A 23289-nucleotide genomic window follows, 5' to 3' on the forward strand; every position below is an offset into this window, starting at 1 on the left:
ATCTGAAAACTGACTGATTAGTTTGACCTAAGCCATAGTCAAAGTATATCTTTGTGAAACTGGCTCCAGTGAAAACCACTTCCAGATACATCAGCAAGTCAACCATCACTGTGACCAATAACCCAAATATGTGGGATTTCTTTTAAATTTATAATAAAGGAGGGTAAAACCTAAATGTTTGAATCATTGTTGCTTCACTCACTGCCTTCAAGAAAAAAGTATCTGCAGCAAACATTCTGTATATGCAATGCAAAGGCACACCAGGAGGTGGAGCACTGATCCTGTTCTCTGGGGATGACAGGTTTTATATATATATATATATATATATATATATATATATATATATATACGATCTACCCTCAGAACATTTAAAGGAAACTTTCGTAATTTTTTACAATGTAGAATTCAAAGTTCAAAGTTAAAATAAGTGTGTTTTACTAGTTTGTTTGAAATAATTAAAGCTGGCACTAGATAAACAATCATTAATGTGAAAAAACATTTTAGTTTACATAACACATTCAAGAAAGGAAAAATAATTTGTTGCTCGATATGTTGAGGATACAATTTAAACAATATAGGACCCCTTTACACCTGGTCTTAACATGTATTGTTTTCAGATTAGATCTGTCATGCTCATCCCATCCTCTTGTACTATTTACATAATTTTAAACTGTCAGTGAACAACATTTCAGCGTGTTTCAATATCAGTTAATATTAGGTGTTACTACTGTACCTGCACTGCCTGTTTTTGTTTGATTTCCATGGGTTTCCTGGTTGGATTTGTTCAGAAAACGTTTTTTCCTTTTGAGGCTCCTATATGTGAACTGGAGACGCATTGCATTTCAGATGATTAAGAGGCTAAATGCACCTCTGACCTCTGTCAGAATTGGATTAGGAAATAGAAACCAGGATATTATGAACACTACTGAGGATGCATGTTAATGCAGGTGCAAAGGTGCGTGCATACAATAATCTTCTGTGATACTTATCTAACACAGTATAATCCTAGTAATTGAGCTATGTAATTTATAATGAGAGATCAAAGTAATGTCTACAACCTTTTCTTCAGTGAGGTTATCAGCATGGAGATTGTTGTAGATGGTGTGTGGTGTTAACAGAATATTTACAGAGCAGCTGTTTGGCGTCTTTAACAGCAGCAACACGGCACTGACTTCTGTTTCTGGTGGTTACTTGAGGATGATCTGTTTCAGGGACAAGAGAGCTCACTTAGTGGTTGCAGACATGTTTTTGTTACATGACAAAAGTGCTCATCAAGAATGATCATTGTGATGGATATACAATTGATAAAATGAAATGAAACAACTACCTTAAACCCCTTAAAATCTTGATATTGGTTGTAATTTCCCCTTAGGTCTTTAACTTTATAAAAAAAAAAAAACTTGCCACAACTTATGACAGTTTTCATAGCTGTACCATTACATCAAATTGAATATATTGCACAAGTATATTATACATAATTTTATACACATTTCCCCAGAACTCTGCCTATTGTGTAACTTCACTGCAATCTAAAGTGTTGTGTAACGCTCAGCTGCACATGCATTTGTAAAGATGTTTTATATTTGTGCATATGACACTACACAAGTGGAACAAATGTCTGAACTAAGAAAGGAAGACGGTTGACAAAGTAATTAATACAATACAATAGTAATTGTTTTTTTCAAATATTTTAGATTGATTCCTCTACAATCTCCAGCCATCAAAACGTCAAATGTTTTAGTCTGTGAGGCTAAAATGACCAAAATATAAATAACGTAAATCTCAAAGTCAAAAATGACAGATTATACACGTACACAGCGGGGCAACTTGAGTCTTGAGGAAATGGCGACAAGTTGCCAGAAATGAAAGCCTCCAACCGGAGTTTGATTAAAGTTGGCTTCAAAATAAAGGGGTAACATGGAGTTTTAAAGAAGCCAATACTTGTCATGCTATAATATGAGGTATTATGAGCTCATCCTTAAATATAATATATTTTTGCCGTGGTAAATACACACATTTGCCTTTGCTTCTCATGATTTGACACTGGTCAGAGTAAGTCATTCAGAGAGAGTTTAAGGCATAAGGTGAGTAGTATGGCTGTATCGGTACATATATTCGTCCAAAACCGTTTCGGTACAGGACGTCCGGTTGGTATGCAACATTGGTTCAGTATGCCCTGTGACCCAAACCTGTCTATTATTGTCTACTACTCGCACACGCGGAACAGAAATTCTTTACTATTCTTTTTGGCAGTGTACACTACAGCAGCTGTTGTCTATCAGCTGTAGCATGCTACACATACTCACACACAGCTTAACATCTCTACTCCTGAAAGATGTCTCATTACAGTTTCACACATAAAAATTAAACCCAAATTAGGGCAGCATATTTTCACAAATGCTAATAATACAATTAATGCAATCATTAACATATTATTATAACCAGTATGGCAAGTACCTACGCTTTTATTGTAGAGAACATTTTAAACTGCATATTGAGTAGTGAAATAGACACTGACATGGAACAAAGCAAAAAACATGCAATAAAGAATATATGCAACACTACTATTTGCAGATGGAAGACCTCTAAATAAATGATGTCTGTCATCAGGGAAAGGGGTGAGATGCGGCCTAGTTCAACTAAAGGTCTACAGGTAGATAAAGCTTAATGACAGGCAACGCAAGCAGGACAATGCTATGCTGATGAAGCAACTCCCCTGATATAAAGATGAAGCACTTATTCAGAGCTCAAGGATTTATGACAGAAAGCTTTAAAAAGGAGCAAACCTGATTGGCTGGTGCTGTTGCTGCGTAGGGGACACTTGTGGCGGGAGTAGTTGCTGCAGAGACAGTAGCAGGCGTAGCACTGTACATCATAGGGACTTTTTCAGGAAGGGAACCATGAAAGCAATGAAAAGGGAGGTGGAGCATTATGGTAACCATAGCAATGTTTTTCTATCTCTTGCCAGGCAAATACAATATGACATTAGCAGCAAGCCATCATTGGGTTAGACCAGCAGATGGCATGTGATCACACAGCAAAGCAAGACAGCAGGGGAGAACATAAAAGGAGAGCTGATAAGAGATACAATTAGGAAATCTGTCCATAATTTGACATCCCAAAAGAGGCGGCATGTACCACCAGATATGATCAGTTCAAGTTTTTTATTTTTTTTTATTTTTTAAAGATATTTGAGTTTCAATAATGTAAAACGAGTATAAAAAAAACAAGTGAATCTAAGGGATGCTGATCACATTTCCTAATCCATGGTGTGTGGTACTTCTACAGTCTGTTTGACTACCTGAATTGATGTTTGAGAAAGGATTATTTATAATTTATATATTACAAGACTTGATTATCAAAACAAACACACAAATATACAAGAAAAGCTCAAATATGTACAGAAAAAAACAATACAATTAACCTTTCGGATCATTTTATGATGTAGTTTTAATGTGGGGCCTGATTGATCAAGACTCAACGGTTTGCTTTCCTGTGCTGGAATAACAAAAAAGCCAGATGAAAGCTTCACTTTTGTTCTCCATTGATATGACACATAGTTTATAAAAGAATAAGGAAGGGACCTACCCATGCTGTTAGCGGGAGCCATGCAGAAGAAAGAACCTGTGTGATTATAAAATGGAAAGAGAAATGTTCAACACTGGCATGAGCCCACGTGACATCTTTAGTGTAGTAAGCATACACAAATAAGACCCTTGGTCTTTAGACAGTAAAGATCTGTAGATTAACGTAAAGTAAAATACTACATCTCAGTTCTTAAGTCAAGTGACAACAAAAGTGTGTATATTTTTGAGCAGTATCTAACCCCAGAAACAAAACAATTTAGACACACATGAAATGGAAAAGTGTATGAAATTCCCCACTTTAGCTTTAAATCCACATCTCGTTTAGAAGCTCACCTGTGGGATAAAATGCAGCAGTGGGCTGCTGCAGCTGTGAGTTGGCTAGAGCCTGTTGGTAGTGCAAAAAACTAGGGCTGAGGAGAGAGCTGGCCCAGTTGCTCTTCTCAAAAGCTGGTCTCTTTGGTAGGGGTACACTGTAGGGATAGCCCTGAAAGGAAACAACAGGAGACATGACACACCAAAACCTTCTCTTCTCTCGGTTCAGCTACGCTTTTCACACTTTATATTAAGTATTTGTTTACAAAAATATGGAAAAACGGCAAACACGACTACACAATAAAAGGTGACTGTTTTCACATAGTGGAAAAATCAAGCATGTTTTAGGATTCAAATATGAATGGAATAACCAAAATGTTTAAAACATCTTTCAAATTAAGCACTTAAAGCTACTGATGATGACTGTGTACACAAAGACTATGTGAGACTTGAAGAAGCTTTAAACCACAATGACAAAAATGAAAAGTTGTTACAGTACAATTAATAGCTACAACCCAAGCAAAAGGTGAAAATACCAGGTCTACAGTTGCCTCGAGGGATCGCTTCATTGCTTTGGCAGTCGACTGAGTCTTTTAATAGCAGGCAGCGAGCACATGATGGCAGTGGGCCAATGGGATTCAAGCGTTTAACATACAGGTAACAGCAAGCAGAGGTGCGTCATGGGGGACAGCATTGTGGAAAGGTGAGAAGGGGAAAACAAAAACAAAATAATCTGAATGTAGTATACCACATAAAACACAATATGCATGCACAGTAACCAAAATAACTGATTAAAAGGACACACTAACTACAGACTCCTTCATTAGTAGGTCAACATGTAGTCAATCAATAGCTTTGGCAACAAAGATTTACAATGATAGGCCACAATCTTGTATTTTTTACACTGTATATTGATCACTATAACATTACTCGATCCGAGTTTGTTAATTGTAATCAAAACACTACCACTACCATGATGCAATCAGTGGTACTATGCACAGTGGTCTTAGGAAGGGATAACAATGTTATGCACATCAAGCACTGAACATTTTATTGTTAAATGAAAAACGACTTGGTTTTATGACATACACAAATAAACAGTTGAAATAACTATGTATGCAATGTCATAAAACACAGAATGTGGAGCTCCATTTACTACATTCACACTCGCTTTTGGTGGAATGTCAGTTGCCTCCTCTACTTGTACTGTACACAGCAAAACATAATTGCTTCTGTGAGCTTAAAATACAACCTACATTTCATTAAACAAAAATATTATGTAAATGTTAAGTAACCATAAAAAATGATGTAAATGAAAAGTGACGGAGATGGTCTATGGAGGGTAAGGAAGCACATTTTACTGAAGCCAGGTGGCATAGGCTTTGGCAAGTGAAAGACCGGAACATGCATTATGTTAAAATAAACTTAACTGAAGTAAGTTAATGTTAAAACTGAAACTAAACCAAGAAACGTTTTTAGATGCAAGAATTGGAAAAGGAAATGGCAGAAATTATGAAGCGGAACTGTCAAGTTGGTCCAGAGTACATAACAGATGACTTTGCTCTTTTGTGCACTTTTCCCATGCAGGCAGTTATTACAAAGCTTAGCCATACAATGACTCATACTGTATAGCACATAATAAAACTGTTTAAAATGCCATTTCTCAGTTAACTGTAATTTAGCACCGGTTCTGTCTATGGGGTGTCTGGTGCATGTGCTAACAGAAAATATACATCTTTTGATTGGGCCTGTTTAAAGGTACAAACCTTAAAATGTCAGCAAAAAGCATAGTTCCATTATAAAAAAAATCAAAATGCAAGATGGTACCTGCTATTGCTCTCAATTTGATTGACAGGCATTCTAATACAAGGACTAGCCCTTGACAACAACTAGCATGAATCTAATCTCATCTCATCCTTCTTTGTAATGTTTTCTGATGTCATGACAGGTCTGTTTATATCTGTGGCGTTTGTAAACAGCATTAAAAACAGGCATATGTGTTTAATTATCAGAAAAGAAACAGACAAAGAGCAGATTTTCTATTTATGATTAAAAATCCCTTTAATTTAAATTACAAAGTCTAAGACAGAAGTTTTCAAACTCTGATGTGTGCCGCCCCAGGGGTGCGTGGGAGAGTTAGGGTGGGTGGGTGGGGGGGGGGGTGGGTGTGTGTGTGTGTATACACAGTGTGTTCTATAAACAACAGAAAGTTATTGTAGTTTGGCCTGCTGATTTTGCTCACAATTTGAGACAAAAATGGCACTCCTTGTCTGAGTCATGACTTGGTCAACAACAACATAGAAAAAAGATGCTCATTATAACTCAAGAGAATTGTCTGAAAATCATCCCGTTTTTAAGTTTTCTTCAGTATAAAAGTAATCCAGTAAATGTCTGTATATGGGTACACAGCCACTAATAGCTAATTCAGCATACGTTTAACGGTGAGTAGTACTTCCTGTTTACAAGCAGTGGGTGGTGCATTGTCTTGATTTTGTCTGAGGGGGGCACAGTGTCAGACTTTGAAAACACCTGATCATAGAAATCACTAATCTGACCTTTAGCTTACAGTTTTAACTGAAGGGGGTTTAACAATGACTCTAATTGCTGTTGTCCTGCTTTGTTTAACACGTAGACATCAATTAAACTTTAGGGGCATATACTAATGCCACTAAATTAAATGTGCCATTACAAATGATAGTATATAAATGTATAGCGCTCCACATTCAGTGATGTCATGGCAAACACAATTACACTAAAAACCACCATATTATTGGTAGGATAATGTGTTTTTGTGCAAACTTAAACATTTTTCATTGGTGAGAAGGATAAGACTCTCTTACCATGGCTGCAGCCTGGGCTGCGACGGCTGTGTGATTGACTTGCTGTTGACTGGATTTGATTTTGGCCTGCAATTGTGCAGGCGGGTGAAAATACTTGCACTTCTCCCTGGAGCAGCGGCTCTTGATGTAGTCCATGCAAACAGTGACAGTGTTATCTGTGGTGTCAATCATTGGGCTGTCACTGGGGTGAGCGAAGCGGCAATCTGTCTCCCCTCTTGCACAGTTTCCCCGCTGAAACTCGCGGCACACCTGAGAGGAGCAATTATAAAGACAGTGACAAGAATTCAGCATTTTAGCATGTAGCCAGATTATGTCAACCCACAGAACTAATGTCTTTTTTCATGTTAAATCTCCCCTTGTGATGCATGAATACCTCTAGTTTGTCCGAACGCTGCAGCTTCTGTGAGGGAGAAGAAGAAGAAGAAGAAGAGGAGGAGCTCTGGACCGTGATGGGGGGGCTCCCAGAAACAAGAACCTGGGTGCTGGAGAGGTTGTCTGTTGGGATGAGGCTCATTCCATGGCTCAAAGGTGTCATGTATGAACCATAACTAAGACCAGTATTTGTGCCCAGTCCCTGTGTAACATGAAATGTTGGCTATGAGGGAAAATGTTACATATTACAAGTGAGACAAGCACCATAACACATAGAAGTTCATTCTTAATAACAACTGAATGAGGACCTTACCACAGGCTGCATGCTGTGTCCTGGGATCATGAGCTGCATCTGTTGGGCAAGCACAGCTGCTGCTGTCTTTTGCTGGATGAGGTTGTTGCGCCCATTTATCTCTAACTGGGTTTTTAAGTGTGAAGGTGGATGAAGATACTTGCAGTTTTCTCTTGAGCATCGGCCCTGTTTTCAGAGAAAATAGAAAAGGCATAAAGAAACAGATCGCATATTCCCATAAATATTGTTATTGTTCCTCATCATAACATTTTACAGTTGTTCTTTGAAACAGTGGCTTTAATTATTGGTCTAAAATGAGATGCAAACATCCTCCTCCAGTATGAAAGTCAGATGTGTTCTACATTGTGATCTACACTATCCATCACCTCAATCTACACAACTGTACTTCCTTGCTACAGAAAGGAAACACCATTTCCCACATTGGCATTGAATGTTAGTTATGGATGTAGATGATGTGCCAATATAAATGTAATAGACAGAGCTGTAAGGAGCGCAGTGGTCCAAAGGGAATCAAATGGTGATTTGCTTTATATTTCAACAGTCTGGTATGGTTATTAAGCTTAAGTATTACTATCTCCTCTTGGACTTTAAAATAAATCTACCAATACAAGTTCTGTCAATCAAGCATCTGTATTTTCCTAATGAGAGGTTAGCTTCCCCTGCCCTTCATATTCAAATCAAGTGAAGTAATTTCACATCATTTGCATTTCTCCCAAGAGATTTATGTTATTTATGGTGAATATCCATGTAGGTTTAATGGTCATCAATGTGTCATTAGTCTGGATATAGCTCTGAAAAAAAATGCAGTATTATTGGAAAGTATTCTTTTAATGTCTAATGTTTAATTGTTATACAACTTTCTAGTTTACAGTTGAAACAGCTTGAAAGCATGAAATGAAAGTATGCCTTGCGTAATACTGTAGCATAGAGGCTCATGCGCCACAGCTATGGAGGGTTAAACTGAGGTGAAAGACGAGGAAGCTGAGGCTCCTCTGTCTTGACAATATCTAGCTGAAGTTGCATTAAGTGATGAATGGGTATGCTCACTTCTCAGCTGCATGAGAGGAGCTAGCCACAGGAAACAGCTCAAGTTTGTATATCAACAAGACATTCAACTGCAATAATGGATGTCATGAGCTACTAGTTACAATAGCAAAGCATGTGCACATTCTTCTGTGTAATAGTTAACTCTGTTAGAAGCAATTGATCTATTCTATTGATTCACAAATCACATGTCAATGAAATGCCATCAGTGGACAAGTAAGAGAAAAACAATTTGTTTGGGAAGCACTATTTGGGCAGCTAGCTCTATTTTTTTTTTTCATAAACAAAGGCCGAGGGTGAGTACCAGCTACTGAGTTAGTACCAGTTGACATTATGCCAGAAGCCATGTCAGTAACAGACATTTGATGACTCCTCAGACAAAAGCCTATTCATGAAGAGGAACTGCGACATCATCACATGACTGCAACAACTGCTAGCTGACACAAAAGGTCATTCTAGGTTTCTAAAATATTGTAATTGTAAAATAAAACTAGGCGTGATAGCCATTTTAATTTACTCACTTAGTCCCAATAGGAATTTAACATCTCTATTGTGTACAATTGTTCTATTGTTTGCTGTTTATATTCATGAAAATGCACCAAAATGAAGTCCACAATTTAGTTTATTTCCAAATGGTGATGTCTTGTCGTTAATATTTTGTCAGCAAAATTGATGCAGGTCAAATCCATAAATGTTGTTTTAAGATAAAAGGAATACGGTAGTTAGTGTAAGCCTTCGGTCCAAGCCCTTGACCCCTGGGGCACAGAGAAGGCCCTGTCCAGACAAGCTGTGTATAAACTGCCTACAGTAAGGAGATAAGACGATGACTCAACATGAGAATAATCCTGGGGGCAAAGCTGTATTGTGTGGTGATATTGAATGTGTGAGAGTGGATTAAGGCAGCCTTGGTGTCTCATTCAGGGCAGGAGAATAAACTGGCTGTAATCCAACCAGTTGCCAGAAATATTTTTGTAGTCTAGATTAGATAAGTGATGAAGTGCTCTATTTCTGGAAGTGTCATATTACCTTTAGTTTTGACATCTTTCTACATGAAACCAGATGTTGGGGCAGCTTAATATGGGGGGAGGGGGGATTTCACCATTAGGTGGGGTTAAGACTTTAAACTGACAGTAGTAATCAAGGATCATTTCCTTCCTCTATTATTAACACTTACAGGGGAGGAAGAGGAAATAGGAGTAGAAAGAAATGTTTGTTTTCATCGCATACTATACAGTATATGTTTGAACATCGGAGTGTAGACAACTCTGAATGATATCAGGAATGCTTTTCCAAACTCACACCCCGGCTCATGTCATGTTGTTAATCACTGGTTAGCTTGGTAGACCTGCATGTTTAACTGTATTTGATGGGACAGGAGATGGAACCCCAAGAGCACTTTTGAGTAATCCCAAAAACTTTTTAGAAGAGCAAAAATATGTATTAAAAAAAAAAAGAAAGTAAAAATATATTTTTGATTTGGTATAATACAATAGAGAAACCATTAACTCAGGGACACGGCTAACAAGTGAATGTTTCATTTCATGAAACATATACCTTTATATGAGGGTGTGCAGTATTTCTTACCTTCAGGGAGTCAAAGCAGGCAACAACTCTCCCATTGTCAACTTGGCAGCTCTTCGGTGGATGAGCAAATTTGCATTCCTCATCACTACGTGAACAGTTTCCTCGCTGAAACTGTCGACAGACTTCCAGAGTTAGCCATTTTGTGTCTCTTACTGAAGACATGTTCAACGCCATGTCCAAAAGGTTATAATCATAAATTATTTTAAGTCAATCTTATTGTGCCTAATACACCAAAAACTGTAGGTTGGCTCTATGTGCAAAGTCCTCTTTTAAAACAACCTGGTGAGTCCTCCATCAACTAGAGCAGAAAGATCAGATGGCTGGTCAATCACTGAGAAATCACCCATCAAAAAGAAACAACTGCAGATGTATGTTTTTCTGTGACACATTCAAGTGTATATTCCACAAATGATGGTGCCCATAAATATCAGACAAGTGAGGGCAATTTAATTCTCAGGTCATTATCTCTGTCCTCTTATATTATGGCTTAGGCGCTGACGTTGTGCAAAGTGGTAGCAGAGGACTTGCAGCTGAGGTATCCTGTGTGGGTGCTTAATTGAGTCTGTAGACGGACCAACTTCAAGCTGGGGATCTGAAAGACAAAAACATGCATATTACAGAATTTGTATCCAAATAAACATTACAATTATGTGCCATTACTCTACAACTGGCACATTTAGAGCTACCATAAACACTGATAGCATCTCATGTACTTTCTTCTATTTACTAGAGACCGTTTATTCTCTAGAGTCATCTGTTCTTTAGCAGAGACTAATCGAGAATCATTTCTCAAACACAGCTCCAGTCATTCTCTGGTTCCAACTTCTCAAATGTGAGCATTCACTGCTTTTGTCTCTTTTATGACACTGTGAACTACTTGGGCTTTTGTATTGCACAAAACAAAACAAAACACAGCAGTATTATAGTTTGTCGCTACCAAAACTAGTGATCTGACCAGATTACTAGATCAATAACACTATGTATGTACTCTGTAGGGGAAGGCATGTGTCCCTCTTGGTAAACGGAACCATTTCCACTAACTATTTTTGTGATTTAGTGGTGTACTCTACAATAATTCCTCATCACGTGTTGATCTCTCTGTCATGTTGCTTTCTTTCTGCCCATCTCAAGATTCTAAACTTCAGAAATGTTGTGATGGTTGTTGTTGATGCCATATTATGTCTGCACATTCCACAATTCATTTCTCAAGGCCGTGCCTCTTCAATAAAAACGTAAGCAAGTTACAAACACAGAGCCAGTTGTGCTAGTCTGGGCCCAGGCTGTGTAGCTGGGTGGTGTCATGGTAATCAATCAATCAATAACAGCAGGCCTATATGAACATTTGCAAAGCTTAAATCCATAGAACCATAAGATGAATGTTATGCTACATTTGTAATACATTTTGTTGATCAGTATCCACTACAACAGATTGTCAATTAAAACTAGATTTCATCTTCCACACATACTAGATTTTCATCTATCACACATATTCTGTACGCTCTCTCTGCTCACTATAACCTATTTTCCATCACACTGTTACTCTCTACTTGCTAATACTGTGGGGCACTTGGTGCCAAATTGCTACCGTCAGATATGCTGACTCTTGGCCCACCAAAGCACATACAGAATAAAAGGAAAGCAAGACAAAGCTTAAACACACGTCACGTTGGGAGTCAAAGACAGGGCGGTATAGCCAGACCAGCCCATTAACTGGTAAAACACACAGGAAGTTGCTGAGCAGGCAGAAAAGGTGGTTAACTTGAGAGCTGAATAATATTTACCAGAGTGGAGAGGTTTCTCCACTGAGAGCAAGTTACATTGTCTACAAATGTACAAAGACACAAAAGGCACAGATTTAGAATAAACTCTGCTGTAGTTAACCCAGATCTTCTGCTATAACAGCTGCTCAGCTTCAATGCATGCTATCCCACAGCATACTGCAGCAAATTCCTCTGGGCGCAAGTCAGGAAACAGAGCACGGAAACCTACCTCTCTCACTTCATGTAGCACTAAAGAACTTCTGTCCCAAACCGAGAATCTTGGTTAGAGACCAACTTTTGAGCAGGTAACTTGGTAATATAATGACGGCAACAACCGCTTTTAACCCCCTCTTTGTCCTACGGATTCAGTGACCAAAGATTTTCTCTTCACAACAGTAAAAATTGTCTGTCCAACTCTGGCTGAAGCATTTTCAGCCACCCCCCTTCCTGCCTGCGTGCCAGCCCCCAGGAAGATCCTCCCAGTCAGATATTGGCCAATAGAAAACCAGGAGCTGATGCACTGTTTGTGCACAGCTTGGAGCAAGACACTATTGGCATTTGACCATTTATCCTTTATCTATGAATAAAATTGTATTAGTTAGAAATGACTGAATTCAACACTTATAGTATAAATACAAGAAATGATATATCTACTAACACTGAACAAACCTTTTGCCCCCAATTAGACCATGTATAGAACATGTAGCTCATCAATGAGTGTCCTGAACATACTTTACAAAGTACAATTTCTGTAATAGGCCTAAATCAATTGCATTATTTGGACGTCTGCCATTTCAATTGTGTAATTACAACTGCTTAATAAGCCAGGTTTCAATATTGATACCAGAGTACATCAGAGCTTTTGTATAAAGTGTATAGATAGTCCTGCACCATCATATTTACTGTTGTACCATCATTACACTTCTAAAATGTGTGCAATAGAACAAATGTAAAGTATCATGCAATGTAACTTACCCACCATACAAAATATGGTAATTTTTCATAATACACGTTTGTGTAGCACCTTCACGCACATTCAATCAATAATCTCTAATAACAACCCAAAAATCCTAATTCAAAATGTTCTACCTAGATTTAGCAAATATGCATACATAATTCATTCATTTCCCATGCATACTGACTTCTGATATGTAACTTCTCACTCAAAAAGAGTTTCATGTGAAATCGAGCATGATAAATCCCAAGATTGACAAGATAAACTCTCAAAATTGACCACAATTGTTGCTGTGTATAATAGAGATATTTTTACAGTAAAATATATTGAGTTCATGACATGATGGTGTGCTGTTTAGCCAGAGCAGTTCATTTAAAACTCTGCCACATCAACTCTTTTTAGTACTGATATTTAAACATTATTTTTGGTATTTGTTTAAATTAAGCTGAGAGTCCTGTTGCATAGCTTACATTGTATTTTATGAAGGGCATTATTCTTGGTGATACATTTTTTCCAGTTTGAACAGTAGGTAATAATGCTGACAGATGCTGCCGTATTCAGTTAATTAAAAATGAGAAGATGCACACATGATATTGCACCACTTGGAGGCAGATTAAAACACAACTAAGGGCATCTTGCGCGATTGTAATTCTGTTTAAAGCCGTTAGAAAATACTTTAAATTGATTGTGAAGGTTTGTTGTCCATATTTCATGGAAGGGTAAATGTGAATTTCGCTGGTCTGAATATGGATGTCCCGCCCATACCACGTTACTGTAATGTTATATACAGTTGTCTCTCAATTAGCAAGCAGCAGAAAATAGGCTAACGTTACAATACCACGTTACAATGACTGTCACTGACGTTAACGTTGACTGACACTATCGTCTTATTTGTAGTTTGGTACTTCGAGGGGTAGCTAACGTTAGCATGGTTCACGTAGTTAGATTTGCATTCTCATCCTCGGCTACTTTAGCTAGCTAACGTCAATCACAAATACTTAGCTAGCAAGCTAAAGACACCGCTGTCATTGGGCTAACGGTATAAAGAACATTAACATTAACGTTTATTAGCCTACGTTAGCCACACTGTTAGCTAGGAAGTGCACCTGCTTACCTCATCATCAAGGATGAACCGCTTCCCAGAAGGAAACAGCAATCACGCACCAGCTAGGACAGACGACACTGCAGTCCAAGTGAACTAACGTTAACGAAAACAAGATGGCAAGTGCTCCCAAAATGTCTGTTTAACAACCCATTTAATTATCGCTCTGTTCGTAGAATTATAGCTCGTTGTTTCGACCTCGTTGCTTCATTACTTTACTGTAGCGCTGCACAGATTTAAGCAACAAGCTTTTGACAGCTTACTGTACGATCGTCGGTTTAATTTGATTACGGGGGTTTCCGGGGTTCGCTGAGAAGCCGAAAGGCGATCGATAATTAAATATACAACGTTTAAAATAAAGAGCCGCAAACGACATGTTATGTCACAGTTGTAGATGCATTACGTTGATTTTAACGTAATACGTTTTTGGCAAAAAGAGGTAATTCTATAACTTATATCTCCGATGATCCCCCCTACGACCACAAAGTGGTACGATCCACACGAATGCCAGTAGGCTAAGGGCAAGGGTTTGCTTGTTACCAAGGGAACAACAATAAAACCATGTGAGTTTTTTCTGGATTAGTTTAATGAAAACACGCTTTCACTCACAAATATAAACATCTAATTTACAAGGTATAGTATATGAATTTGTAAAAATAGTGTGGGCTATTTTTTTTTCAAAATTAGTAATAAAATAGCTCATGTGTCCTAAATAGTTGTGTATCATATCTATATTTGTATAAGAAATAATGGTAATGAAAGAGTTTTTAAGAGTTATAATGAACAACCTTTGACTTGTACAATCAGAATAAGAAGCAAAGCAGTAGCCCTGCCTTTTAGGTCTACTCAAGGTCAAATAAGATGGATGCTAACCCAAATACGATCAGTCAGGGAGGGTGAGAGGGAGGGAGACAGAGAAGGGAGGAAGATTTTGTTATTATATGATTATTATGATATTTCTGCAATAAAGAACAAAAATAACTTTCTGTCAGTTCCACTTACATGGAGACATTCTATGCTCTCTGGTTTGTGCTGTAAAAGTAAACCTATGTGCCTTAGGTGTATGGCTAGCTATTTTTTCTTGCCATTAATTTTCTAACAAATTGGTTGAATATATTAGGAAAGTATTTATAGAGAGCACCTCCTCCTTGTTCCAGTAGATTTAAAGTAGTATAGATGATATATAGAATAGAATTTGTCTGAACACATCAGAACATAGAAAAAGATCGGCAGCCTGTAATTTCATACTGTGGCAGTGATGGTTATGCTCCACCTAAATGGCATACAGCAATCTCTGTGTGCTAAGGAGGATGTTAGGAGTGCCTCTGCCTTGCTGTGTACCAGAGGAATTATGAAAACATCACAGGAAACATTTTAGTTTGCTTTGCTGAATGCTTTGAGTGGCATGTCAATGTTTATTCAGGGGAAAAAAGCCAAATAAATTAGTCATTTAGAATATGCATTTAGTAATTCAAACAGGTTACCTTTGTGTTCAGCACCTGGCATTACATCAAAATTATGCATAGACGTTTTTTTTGTTTTTTTTTAAATAAAAAAAGCGTATAGTGGCAAATGTAACATTTTATCCATACTACATGAAACACACACACACACACACACACACACACACACACACACACACACACACACACACACAATGGAGTTATGACTGATTGATTACCTCCCTTTTGTATTCCTCCAGGCTTCTTAAGGCAACAGATGAGATTTATCTGACCTGTCATAATGACAGATCACTTCAACGACCTAGAGATGTGGCATCGAGTGCCACGGCGAAAGGTCACCTTATTGCTCCCTTTGTGGAAAATGTCAGAGTGAGTCAGAGATAAGAACAAAGAGAATGCAGAAATCCATGATTTTATTTCTTTGACCTTAACCCTGTTTGTTGTTCACATAATTTAGTTATTTACACTCCATTCCATATTGCTTGGCATCACTATGGCTTTGATAATTGTCACATTCTGAGTTTATTTCATGTCACATACACTTCCATAAAACTTCAGTTACTGTAAACTAAACTGTGCATTGTCGTTTAACAAGCATTTTCAACATTAACTAGGCTACTCTTTCAGGGGGAAATGTAGGCCTACTTGTTTTCTATGTACTTGTTGTTATGACACTTCTGATAAAAAAGATATCCACTAAAGATCTCTTTTACAAATAAAACCAACGTTACACTAGTTTTTCTCAGTCATATCCAGCTTAAAGTCTCAAATATAAGAACATTGATTGAAAATGAAAATGTAAAGTATTTGTTGTGCTGTACACCGTATACTGTACTTGCGACGCATTTAATTGTTGAGAGCAACACTCCCATCTTGTGGTAAGCAGAACTAATGCTTATGTTTGAGAAACAGACCTTTTTGAATATGAGACAGGCTAATTTCTTCTTACATTCATTATTGATGCTGTAAAAATGTCATAAGGAAAACTGGGGGTTTCTTGAGTGTTTATAGGAATTTACAGTCAATAGATCAGGAGACACAAGATAAGCAGCAATTCTATATTTGGCCTGTAGATGTCAGTCTTCACTCAAATATATTTTCATGAATTGACAAACCCAGAGGCATGATGGGGGGCATGGCTGGTTCAGAAACCAAACTGTGAGGTGTTAGTTTTGTGATGCAAGCTTTGTCACAATCTGTGCTCACTGAGGGTGTGCACGGTGGGTAAATAGATGACTTGCATGTTGAAATGAGGCTCAATATACTTTCATTTTCAGAGTCTTGCTCATACTGTTCTCTGATCTGACCATCTCTGCTCTAGTTCCAACAGTCCAGCTCAGCCTGGTTCAGATAGACTAAATGAATGTAAATATGAACTTTAGTAGAAACAAAGGCAAACCAAATGAACTTTTATTTTGGTTAAAACATTATTTAGTTTCATACCAAGGCTATATTTCGTCTTTTAAGGGGGTATACTGTAATTTGTGCTAACATTATTGTGATTCCATGCTAATTTTACAGTAGATCTGATCTTGTGATATTTTTGTACCTGTTTTATTTCGTTTTGTTATGTTATTTAACAGTACAAACACAGCAACATTCTTGGTTTGTTTCCAGTGTGAAAAAAGTGTTGAATATAAAATCACTGATGATAATGATGTTCATTCTAAATGTTTTAATTACCAGCGTATCAGTATCAGGCACCAGATTTTGTGTTGTCTATAAAAGTAAATAGAGCAACTGTCTTCGAGCAATGCTGCATTTTTTTTTTTCCAAGTCTTACACACTTCTTACAGTTAAACATCTAAAATAATACAGTCATACCATCTGGGCGGAAATGACTTGCTGCAGTCACTGCGAAATGCTGAGCCAGCCATCCATACTGTACAACCTGAGGGGAAGCAAAAGTTTTTGTATGTCAGTAGATACAGAGTCATAATGTGAAGTGTGTCTTGGAAAACACCAAGTTAACTCAATATACTGTAAGCACTGAGGCACTTTATTTTAATGTGAAGGGAAATGTGTTTTTCTGGCAATATTGCTGCGCTTATTAACACCAAATCAGTGATCTAATGACACTTCACACTACTTTTCAGGGTGCCGTTTTTAAAAAACACACCCTATTTTAATAACCCAAAGGTTGCTTTGCTATAATATACAATACACGTGTCATGTTATCAATATATCTGCAGAATCTCAATTTAAGAAAATGTTATCTGGCCTAAAAGGAATGTAAATGTCTTGCTTATTTGAATTTAAATAAATTGAAATAAGAGAAAATACCATGCCAGTTCCTAAGAAAAGCACTGGATGTGCTTATCTTTCATTAGGCCTTATAAAAACACCAGGTACAGGCAGCATATTGGCTAAACTGTTATATCAGACTCAATTCTCAGTATATATTCCTTAAAGTTGCTTTGAGATAGTTCACAAAGCAACTTTCTGGAATCAAATTTAAGCATATATGAGAAGAGAGAAGCTCTTGCAAAACGCTTACAAACACATAGTCATTAGTGATCAATATCTAGATAGACAATATATAAGCAACACACATCAGCATGTCATGGCCATTCAATGCATTTATTTAATTGTTTTCAGGTCTGACAAGAAAAATGGCAGATTAAATATTACAAGCCAAAAGGCTTTGAGACTGTTCATTTCATCACAAGACTTTTAACATGTACATAGAAATGCTTACACTAAGAAAGCTCTCTTCCATTATCACTGAGGTGTTGGTAATAGTGGTATTTTCCATCAGGCAAAGCCATTCTTTAGCAACCGTTGAAATTATATACGTAAATAAAAAAATAAATAGGGATAACTCTGCTTCTCAGAGATATGAAGTGGCAGTACAAGTTTAATGTTCCTTTAACAAAGCGTCATTTTTTGGCGATGTCAGTAAAATTTAGAATGAAATCTGTGTTGGCTTTTTTCCCCATCAGTTTATTTACACCATAGTCTGAGAGTTTTCACTTTTCCAATTTCAAAATTGGTGTAAAATCTTAAGGACATCATTTAGTGGAATAAATATTAAGAAGTCACAGAAATAATACGCCTAAAATTGAACAATGTACTCTTGTTTAATTTATAATCATTCAGAAATTGTAATTCTTATACATTTTTGTGTTCAGGGAGTAAGCTAAGGGCTGACATAGATAATCATAGTACAGAGTGGCAACTGTGACTGAGAAAGAAATAAACTCTGACCTCTGTAAACAATTTGTTCATGAGTTGACAAGATTTTAGTCTTTAAATGTGAATTTTCTATCTACATATGTTGTTGATTATGCTAAGGCAATGGATGCACATGTAACTTTAATTTAATTTGTGGTATTGTTGACAGCAATGTTCTTCCTTGTTTTTGGCACCTAACTACTTCAGCTCCTAAGTAAAAACTTCCTTTTTCTTCATTTTCATGTTCAAGTTGTTTAGCTCAGCTTCTAAAAAAAACATTATCGGAAGTACTTTTAGTGTTTGTATCTTACGGAGCCCCGGAAGTGTCCGAATTATTTAATGTTTTTTCGTGAATTCTTCGCCCATTCAAATGAATGGACGGAATGTTCAGCAGTAGAAAAAAATGTGTCCTTTTTCAAACAATGCAACTATCTAAGGAAAGATACTTACACATTTTGCGCTATGAGCCTCAAAGTGACAGGAAAACCATTGAACTGCCCTATTGATTGCCATGTTAACTGAGACCTAAAATTTCAGAAGAAGGGACTTTTTTAGCTCGCTCTACTTCCCACATTGGGTGGGAGACTGTAGTCGCTGGCTGGGGAGACTAACGATGGCTGTGTCCCTGGGCCTGTTGTCCGCTCTCATCCTGACGAGGTGTGGGCAGTAAGGCAGATGGGTTGGCCGGGTTGCACAGTGCTAGCTAACACTATAGTCTAACATTACTGTACAATTTAGCCACCAAGTATTAGCATGAGCCAATTGTCATCGGAGAACATCGTAGTAAACTGGATTGTTTCTGGGCGTGTCCCGTGTTTTGCCGGAAGTTCTTCTTTTTGTTAGAGCAACTAGAGGGGTCAAAGATTATATGACACCATTGACAAGCGACTAAATGACACGCTCCGTGTCAATGATTAAAATTATAGATGTCTCTGGGTTTGAACATTGTTGGACACATTTAGGATAATGTAAGTACACAATCAAACAAAATATATAACATAGGTATGGTCGCTTTTAGACATTTTAATGCGCAAATGTTACATATTATATCTTTAAATGAACTGTCTGACCCAGGAGTCACTCAACAGCACCATCGCCATGGTAACCATTAATTGCAGGTGGGAACACAGTTGACTGAGATGTGCTAATTAGACTTCTTCTATGAACTCTGTGGTGTCACAGTAGCTTTATTACACATGAACACAGGTGTTATTTACATTTTAACATTTTTTACTATTTGAGTTCCTTTCATTGGTTTCTGCCTCTCAAGTGAATCTGTAGTAAGTGATCAGTCTGTATACTGTATCTCACAGAAGGCTTTAAGGCAGCGCAAAACAGGTGTTATTGATAACAATAACACACAGACACGTGATATTTGACACACTTAGACACACCTCAGGCGTCAGCATTTTTTTGGCCAGCCATCCAACAGCAGTTTCTCTAGTTTACAATATTTAAATGATAACGCACACACACACACACACACACACACACACACACACACACACACACACACACACACACACAAATATTACTTAGGTATATAGCACATTTACAACATTAGAAGAGTTTCAGTAGTGTTTCATTAACAGCTATTTGGTACTTCTACTGCTCATGCAGTGCTCATGCCATCTGTCACTGGAGAACATTGTAATCCCTACAGCTTGTCACACAGCAGTGCTGCATGTTAGTTTATTTAAAGAAAAAGAAAAGAAAAAGAAATGCTCCTGGTCTAATAACTACAGAATTTGCCGTTAATGCATACATTCTGTTTGTGGTTAATTAAGTTTTCAGATACTCTTCAGATTCTTTACACTCTAAACAAAAATCACAATTTTACAGTAAATTACTCTACAACCGGCCTGTTATTTTACGTGTTATGCCAATAATGACAAACTACAGTTATTTCCCTTTTTTTACAGAAAATTACTGTAATAATTATGATATTTGCCTGTTATTAAATGTTTTGCTCGTTATATAAAGGTTTATCTCCATACTGACAATTTCAGATTTTCATTTTCTAACTTTTTTTCTTCTTCTATGTTATTACTGTTATATTGACAACAGACTACTTGTTTTAATGACAATTTTAATTGACACAAACTTATTGATAGATAGATAGATTGATTCATTGTGATTAATTACTTATTGACTGAGATTGATTGATTGTGACTGGGATTGTGATCGAGTCAATCATAGTTACAGTATTACAAACAGTATAGATTATAATTATTTTATTGTAAATATTGTTTTCTAATATTGTTATTAATATTTTTAAATCCAAACGCTTGCTTTGGAAATATGTACAGTGTTAAAGCCATTTGATAAAGCCATTTGAATTTGAATTTGATTTGTATGATTGGTCAATGTGGCTGTCATCCAGGAAACTGGCCAATGAGCACTGAGCGCGCCTTCATTTGAAAGTAGCTATGTCAGTTTGAATGCTGCAGGACTTCAGCGCTACTCTGTTGCTCCACTTTTAATGAATTACGTGGATCATTACCTGGATTATTTTACATCTGCATGCCAAATTATTATTTGAGTGAATTTGAGTTGTGGGATTTCAACGGAGAACAAAACAACAAAACAAAAATGGGAATATGGACACAGTGGAAGAGTCAGGATCTGTTTGCTCTCCTAACATGAACTTCACGTTATAACTGTTATCCCCGCGAAAACATTTCCCTGTTATTTTTCTAAGTTAATAACCTAACGTAATGTTTGTGTTCATATCCATAATTTAGACTGTAACGTTGTCAGACTGTTTGGTTAGCTAAATGCTGAGTAATTAACGTTAACTGATGTTACAGGTAACTTAATGTGGTAACGTTGTCTAACATTAGCTTATTAAGCTCGGCATGATTCATGTTAGCAAAACACAACGTTAATATTGAGTGTGGTTTTAGTCGAGATGGTTTGCTTGTTCTGTTTACAGGCAGCAACTATTTATAATACCATTAACGTTATGTTACTAACATTACAGACACTTGTTGCTGAGTCAACCTAATGTACAGTTCAGTAATAGCGTTAGCTTAAGTTACGTTGTTTTAACGTAATTGTACTTGCTTGTGTAATAACGGTAGCAGTTTTGGTGAGTGGTAACAGCCTTACTGCCTTCTGAAAATATTAATTTAAATGTAATAATGCAGCCTAACTTCTGGTCACTGTGTGTGTGTGTGTGTGTGTGTGTGTGTGTGTGTGTGTGTGTGTGTGTGTGTGTGTGAGAGAGAGAGAGAGAGAGTGAGTGAGAGAGAGAGAGAGTGAGAGTGAGAGAGAGTGAGAGTGAGAGAGAGTGAGAGTGAGAGAGAGAGAGAGAGAGAGAGAGAGAGAGAGAGAGAGAGTGAGAGTGAGAGTGAGAGAGAGAGAGAGAGTGAGAGTGAGAGAGAGTGAGAGTGAGAGAGAGTGAGAGTGAGAGTGAGAGAGAGAGAGTGTGTGGGTTTGCTGGACCACAGTGCAGAGCTAAGAACCTGAGGATTCTTGAGTTGTTTTTTGCATTTAAAACGTAGTCACTATTTTCTGCAGTTGTTTGGGAAAATGCTACAACACTGATTTCCTGTGAAAGTCCAGCAGTGTTCATTTAAAATGAACTTTTTACAGTAAAGACCTTTCAGTAATATTTTCTCTCTGTGTGTGTCCCCTCCAGGAGCAGATCCAGACGATTACTGGCCATTTGGAGGAAGTCTGATCTTTCTGCTATGTTGCACCTCTGTCACAGATACATTGACCTTTTGTGGTATGTTTTAATTGTACTTAATAATACACTGTATAGTTAGGATTCTTAAATGTTATCAGAACTACCTTATACAGAGCCCCCAAGGGTTAGGAGAATGAAGAAGAAGAAGACCACAACTCCCTCAGCTCATCAGCACAATTTGATGCTTCCTCAATCCATTTCAAAGGGGAATCTTGACCTCATTTTGATAGAAATGCTTACAGAAACACGTTACACACATGAAGAAGTACCATTTTTTGTTTTTCAGTTCCTCCTGGGGGGCTCTAAAGAACTGTTTGTGAATAATTGGTTGATATTGTAAATTTACATCTGAATACATTAAATAAAAGGATTTTAGAATCAATAGTGGTGTTTACTTTATTTGTAGTTCATTTCCTACGACATTTTAATTGAAACAGTGAAAATGATGTATATATTTTGTATTGCTTGAGTATGTTTTCAGTTGAGGATATTTCACAGTAATTTTGAAGATCATATTTTGGTGTCTGGTTGTAATAATTTAGCAAAAATCTGTAAAATAATCATATTTTCCTGCAGAACTTTTAGGATTGTTCCTTTTATTGAAGGTGATTGATCATAATTATTTGGGGAAAATCTGTAAAATGACGGTATTTACCTGTAGAATTTTTAGGATTGTCCCTTTATTGAAGGTGATTGATCATAATTATTTGGGAAAAATCTGTAAAATAACGGTATTTTTCTGTAAACATTTTAATGAAATTTTCCGTAAATTTAATGTTTTAACACATTGTTTGAATTAGGGTATTTTACTTTAATTTTATGTTTGGCAGCCATAGCTGCCAGTCATTGACCGTTTTTTTACTGGTATTTTTCTTACAGTGTAGCTAAGTAAAAGTAACAATATCACAATAGGCCTTTTCAGGAGCAGACAAAAAATACAGGTGTTACTAATAACATTAACAAAACAATAACAATACCAGAACCCTGAAACTGACGTAGCTTTATTATTTACACCTGTGCTACTGTGACATGCCAAAATGCTTGCATGTCCATAGAATACCCTATTACAAGTAATTATCCTGCATTCAC

At 37.0% G+C, this 23289-nt stretch overlaps 1 protein-coding gene across 5 annotated transcripts; it reads right to left on the reverse strand.

The window, feature by feature from the left end:
* Window positions 1–319: 319 nt before the first annotated feature.
* LOC144525281 (muscleblind-like protein 2a) lies at window positions 320–12248 on the reverse strand. Of its 5 annotated transcripts, XM_078261960.1 has the most exons (10): window positions 12042–12248; window positions 10053–10644; window positions 7425–7589; window positions 7113–7334; window positions 6740–6988; window positions 4436–4489; window positions 3921–4071; window positions 3589–3624; window positions 2787–2881; window positions 1087–1202 (listed from the first exon to the last, which is right to left on the reverse strand). In XM_078261960.1, the coding sequence occupies exons 2-10, from the start codon at window positions 10224–10226 to the stop codon at window positions 1188–1190; spliced, it is 1161 nt and encodes a 386-aa protein (XP_078118086.1). In that variant the 5' UTR covers window positions 10227–10644; window positions 12042–12248; the 3' UTR covers window positions 1087–1187. The 5 variants fall into 5 exon arrangements, with proteins under 5 accessions (XP_078118087.1, XP_078118085.1, XP_078118088.1 ...); XM_078261961.1 differs by lacking the exon at window positions 2787–2881 and having other exon boundaries at window positions 320–1202; window positions 7113–7313; XM_078261959.1 differs by lacking the exon at window positions 2787–2881 and having other exon boundaries at window positions 320–1202.
* Window positions 12249–23289: the final 11041 nt, after the last annotated feature.

This window comes from Sander vitreus, chromosome 11 (assembly GCF_031162955.1).
Source record: "Sander vitreus isolate 19-12246 chromosome 11, sanVit1, whole genome shotgun sequence".
NCBI lineage: Eukaryota > Metazoa > Chordata > Actinopteri > Perciformes > Percidae > Sander > Sander vitreus.